At 37.8% G+C, this 5,113-nt stretch overlaps 1 protein-coding gene across 1 annotated transcript in view; it reads right to left on the bottom strand.

The window, feature by feature from the left end:
* Nucleotides 1–2,459: 2,459 nt before the first annotated feature.
* LOC125868514 (uncharacterized) overlaps nt 2,460–5,113 on the bottom strand; it is a 5,959-nt gene continuing 3,305 nt past the window's right edge. Inside the window, exons 8-9 of the mRNA XM_049549142.1 lie at nt 4,457–4,513; nt 2,460–2,489 (exon numbers count right to left, since the gene is read on the bottom strand). Of these exons, the coding sequence (XP_049405099.1) occupies nt 2,460–2,489; nt 4,457–4,513 (87 nt within the window). The remainder of the gene's footprint in view (nt 2,490–4,456; nt 4,514–5,113) is intronic.

Raw genomic sequence — 5,113 nt, 5'->3', positions numbered from 1 at the left:
GACTGATCCATAGTTGCAGTTCCTACTCATTAAAGTGAATACTCTAATATGAGTTTATATGTTGGATATACAATCTGCCCATATCTTGCCGACTTGCTTCAATTGTCTATTCCGTCATATATGTCCTCTTTTCACATGTTCATATGTTCCCCTTATTGGTTATTACTCCTATTGTGTTAAACTGTAATATTACCTCACAAGATCCCTACTTCCTCTATTGTACATTTTAAATGTACTTACTTGGAATATGTATTCGTCCTTAAGTTGAATCTTCCCACGTTCTCCCTTGGTTCCACGTTCATGTATACCTTGTATTTGATATTAGTTAGTGAGTATTTGGCTATCATATAGAGTTCAAATCTCTTGGCAGAATGTTAAATGTCTTCACTTGATATGTGCTTTAATTTGAGATGTCAAAATGCTTACTGAGTCATATAAGCTCCTAAGCATTATGTTGGTGTCACATTTACTTCCCATGTCATTGTTATTATCGTATGTCCATATTCATGTTTTCTGCTACTGGTCCATAGTTCCAAATCTCAACAATGATTATGACCACCAAAACAACAATCTCAAAAGAGTTATGATCATCAAAACAACAATCTCAAAAGAGTAATGAACATCAAAACAACAATCTCAAAGATTAAAGAGTCTAAGTAAAGCAATCTATATAATTAAGGGTCGCAGCTCAGGGGCGAAACCCTAGCATGGGCCGATCCCAATTGGTATAAGAGGGTGGCAACTCAGGGACGAAAGCCTAGCATGGGCAGATCCCAATTTGTGGAATTATGAGGACGGCATCCCAGGGGTTAAAATGCCTAGCATGGGTCATCCTCTTCTAGCACTGATCAGTTGGTCATTTGTATCATCATTTGTCTTATAAATATTATAATGTACAGAAAATTAAGAAAAGAATGTAACATACACGATTCCACAAGTATAAGCAGAGGTGGTCTCTAATCTTTGTCTATTGGTATTTGGTTTCACTTGAGCTCTCATTTTACATATGGTTGTATTATGTCTTACATATTCAGTACATCTCCCCCTTGTTCAAAAGGCATTACTTTTTGCTTATGAACATTTGCCTTCAATTCAAGGTAAATGAGATCTTGGTCTTGCTTCTCTTTTACTTCTAACATTAATGATGATTCAGCCCCATTCATCACCACTAGTCCTCCTTCTGTGGAATCCATCAGTCGGACTCCTAAGCATACAAGTCTATGCACATCTTTTGCTAACTCTCTCTTTTATTCCTCAACATGGGCGTTACTACCCACAGACAACCTGCTTAAAGCATCAACAACAACATTAGCCTTACCTGGGTGGTAAAAAAAACTCAAGTCATAATCCTTAAGTAATTCTAACCACTTCCTTTGTCTGAAATTAAGCTCTTTCTAAGTAAACACATACTGAAGGCTCTTGTGATTGGTGAACACATCCGCATGAACAACATAAAGATAATGGCACCATATTTTTGAAGCAAATACTAGAACAACCAACTCTAAGTCATGGGTGGGGTAGTTCTTCTCGTGAACTTTCAACTGTCTCGAGGCATTAGCTATAATCTTGCCATTCTACATCAACACACAACCCAAACCAACTCTAGACGCATCACAATATAAAACAAAGCCTTGCATGCCTTCTGGTAAGGTCAATATTGAACAGTAGTCAACCTCTTTTTAGATTCCTAAAAGTTTTTCTCAAAAGCTTCAGACCATTTAAATTTCACTATTTTCTGAGTCAACTTGGTCAAAAGAAATGAAATGGATGAGAACTCCTCTACGAACCTTCTATAATAGCCAGCCAAACCCAAGAAACTCTAATGTCAGTTGGAGATGTCGGTCTAGACCAATTCTGCAATGACTCTATTTTCAAGGTATCAAGTTTAATTCCCTATCCAGACATAATATGGCCTAAGAATGGCATAGACTCAAGCCAAAACTCACACTTAGAGAACTTTCCATAGAACTCGCTATCCTTTGGAGTTTGGAGAACTATTCTGAGATGACTATCATGATCTTCTTCATTCCTCGAATAGATTAGTATGTCATCAATGAATACGATAACAAACATATCTAAATAAGATTTGAATACTCTATTCATAAGGTCCATGAATGGTGCAGGCGCATTGGTCAAACCAAAGGACATAACTAAGAACTCATATTGACCATAACGGGTTCTGAATGTTATCTTTGGAATGTCACATTCCCTTACTCTTAACTGATGGTAGCTCGATCGGAGATCTATCTTAGAGAAAAAAGTAGCACCCTGAAGCTAATCGAAAAGATCATCAATTCTCCGAAGAGGATACTTATTCTTGATGGTAACCTTATTCAACTTACGGTAATCTATACATACCCCGAGGGAACCATCCTTCTTCCTCACAAATAAGACCAGAGCGCCCCAAGGTGACACTTGGTCAAATGAAACATTTTTCAAAGAAGTCTGTCAACTGTTCTTTAAGCTCTTTTAACTTTGCTGGTGCCATTCTGTATAGTAGAATAGATATAGGACGAGTATCTGGAAAAATGTCTATACGGAAGTCTATTTCTCTCTCAAGAGGGACTCTGGGAAGATCATCAGGAAAGACTTCTGGAAACTCTTTTACTACTAAAACTGACTGAATATGAGGTATTTCAGCACAAGAGTCATTAACTCGGACTAAGTGATGGACACACCCCTTGGAAATTAACTTTCTCGCCTTAAGGTACGAAATAAAACGACCCTTAGACACTGCTAACTACTTTTCCACTCTAAGACTGGCTCATTTGGAAACTAAAACTTGACAACTCGAGTTCTATAATCAACTGAAGTATAATAGGCATGAAGCCAGTTCATACGAAGAATGACATCAAAATCTACCATGTCTAACTCAACTAGATCAACCATGGTACTCTTGTGATTGATGAAAATGGGACAATCACGATAGACTCTCTCTGCTAGAATAGACTCACCTACAGGTCTTGAAACTCTAAAGGGTTCACTAAGTTGCTTAGAAAGAACATTAAAATTCATCGTAACATACGAAGTTACAAAGGATAAACTCGCTCTTGGGTCTACCAAAGCATAAACATTAGAGTTAAAGACTTGGATCATACCAATAACAACATCTAGCGAATCCTCTTACTCTTGACGACTTGTGATAGCATATAGGCAGTTTAATCCTCCGCCAGTACCTGAAGTATTTCCTCTAGGTGCAGCTCTGTCTGGTGGAGCAACTGAAGAAGACTAGGCTTTATTGCCCTCATTATCGCTACCCTGTTTGTTCTTTGGACACTCCCTCATGAAGTGACCGGTATGGCCACACTTAAAGCAACCAGTGGAGCCATCACGACTTGTTCCTTCCACACTTAGCACATGCAGGAGGCTCACTACCCCCATTGAGCCATACTACCCTGAGAATAGGTAGGTTTGGCTCTGAATTTCTGACTATTGTACTTACTTTTTCTCCTTGGTGCAGGTGCATTAGAAGATGATGAAGCAGGTCCATTCTTCTTATGTTGGAAAGAAGATCGGTTCACATTACTCTTCTGGTTCCCGGACTCATTCCCTGTCTTAGCTCTCTCATTCTTAAACTCTTCTCTATTTCTTAGTGTGTTCTCCTCAACTTATTGCACATGGATCATCAGCCTTGCTATGTCCATGTCACCTATCAGCATGGCTACCTTACCTTCCTTACTTGACAGACTAGACAACTCAGCAATTCATCCACTCCTCATATCTGCAACCATCTTTGGGGCATAGCAAGAAAGTTGGGTGAACTTCAGTCCATATTCATGAACGCTCAAAGAATCCTGCTTAAATGTGAGAAACCCTCTTATCTTTGCCTCTCTTAGCTCACAGGGAAAGAAGCATCCCATGAAGGCATTCTCAAACAAAGCCCAACTCACAATCGGTTACGCGCAAGCACGAGTTAGAAATAAACTTTTTAGAGATAAAACTCTAATGCACGAAGTGAGTATGAAAGAAGTGAAGGAATTTACTTAATGTTGCAGCCTCCTAATTATAGATGTAGCGCATTTCACATCGATAAATAGGATTCTACAGATATGACTTCATAGACTCCCTAGGACTCTTGAACTCTGGGATTTGATACAAAGTTTGTCACGCCCCGAGCCTACATCCTGGGTAGGACTGGCACTCGAGAACCATTGTTGTCTACAAGTGAACCCTTGGCCTGGTTTACTTACTCAACTAAAGACTTTAAGCATTAAGAAAAGAACTCAAATGCAAGATAACTCATAAATGTTTTAGAAATAAACATTTAACTTAGCCAAAGTAGCAACTCAAATCTAAACATAAGCTAATAACAAAGTAAAGACAAATGAACTAACTAACTGTCTATCTATGAAGCCTCTAATAACTTAGATGGATGTTGGGCCAAGACACGTTATATCCTAATGAACTAAAATACTGAAAGAAATAAAATGGATCTTCGAGAAGAAAGGAGGCTCACCAACAAACTCTGAAGCTCACTAGAATCAATGATGTGCTGGATGCTGATACTGGTTACCTGTGTCAACATCATAAGAAGATGCATGCCAAATGGAATCAGTACATTGAATGTACGAGTATGCGAGGGGAATTCTAAAATAAGACATAAGCTTGATAGGAACTGAAGAACTTACCTAGCTTAAGTCAACTCAACAGATTTCAATATAAAGCAGTATAAATAAATGTAGTATAAAGAAAAGCTTTAAAACATGGTTTTCAACTCTATGTATTTAGAAATACAATAATAACTTTATATGTATGCATAGATACAATATGAACTTTGTTTTTATATGAAAATACAAATATTTCTGATGTATATAAAAACACAAAATACTGCTGTGGGAGTTTCCCTAACTGACAACCATCACTTAAGAGTTATCGTAATGATACATCATTTTGCCTCACACTGTTAGGGCCGTCCTATACTGATAACAACAAGGTTAAGGGAGATCACAAATAGAGAATTGAATATTAGAATGCGGAAGCACAAAGAAACGAAACAAAAAAAACTAACTAAAGATATGGGACATTCGAAGGAAATATCCACGAATTTCCAAGGATTAGATGTTCTAAGGCCTTGAAAAGATCCAAGTAACAACGTATAGATTTATGGAAGAAA

This window comes from Solanum stenotomum, chromosome 6 (assembly GCF_019186545.1).
Source record: "Solanum stenotomum isolate F172 chromosome 6, ASM1918654v1, whole genome shotgun sequence".
NCBI classification, from domain to species: domain Eukaryota; kingdom Viridiplantae; phylum Streptophyta; class Magnoliopsida; order Solanales; family Solanaceae; genus Solanum; species Solanum stenotomum.
Note: the sequence above shows the minus strand (reverse complement) of the source record. Positions and strands in the feature narration are given on the sequence as shown.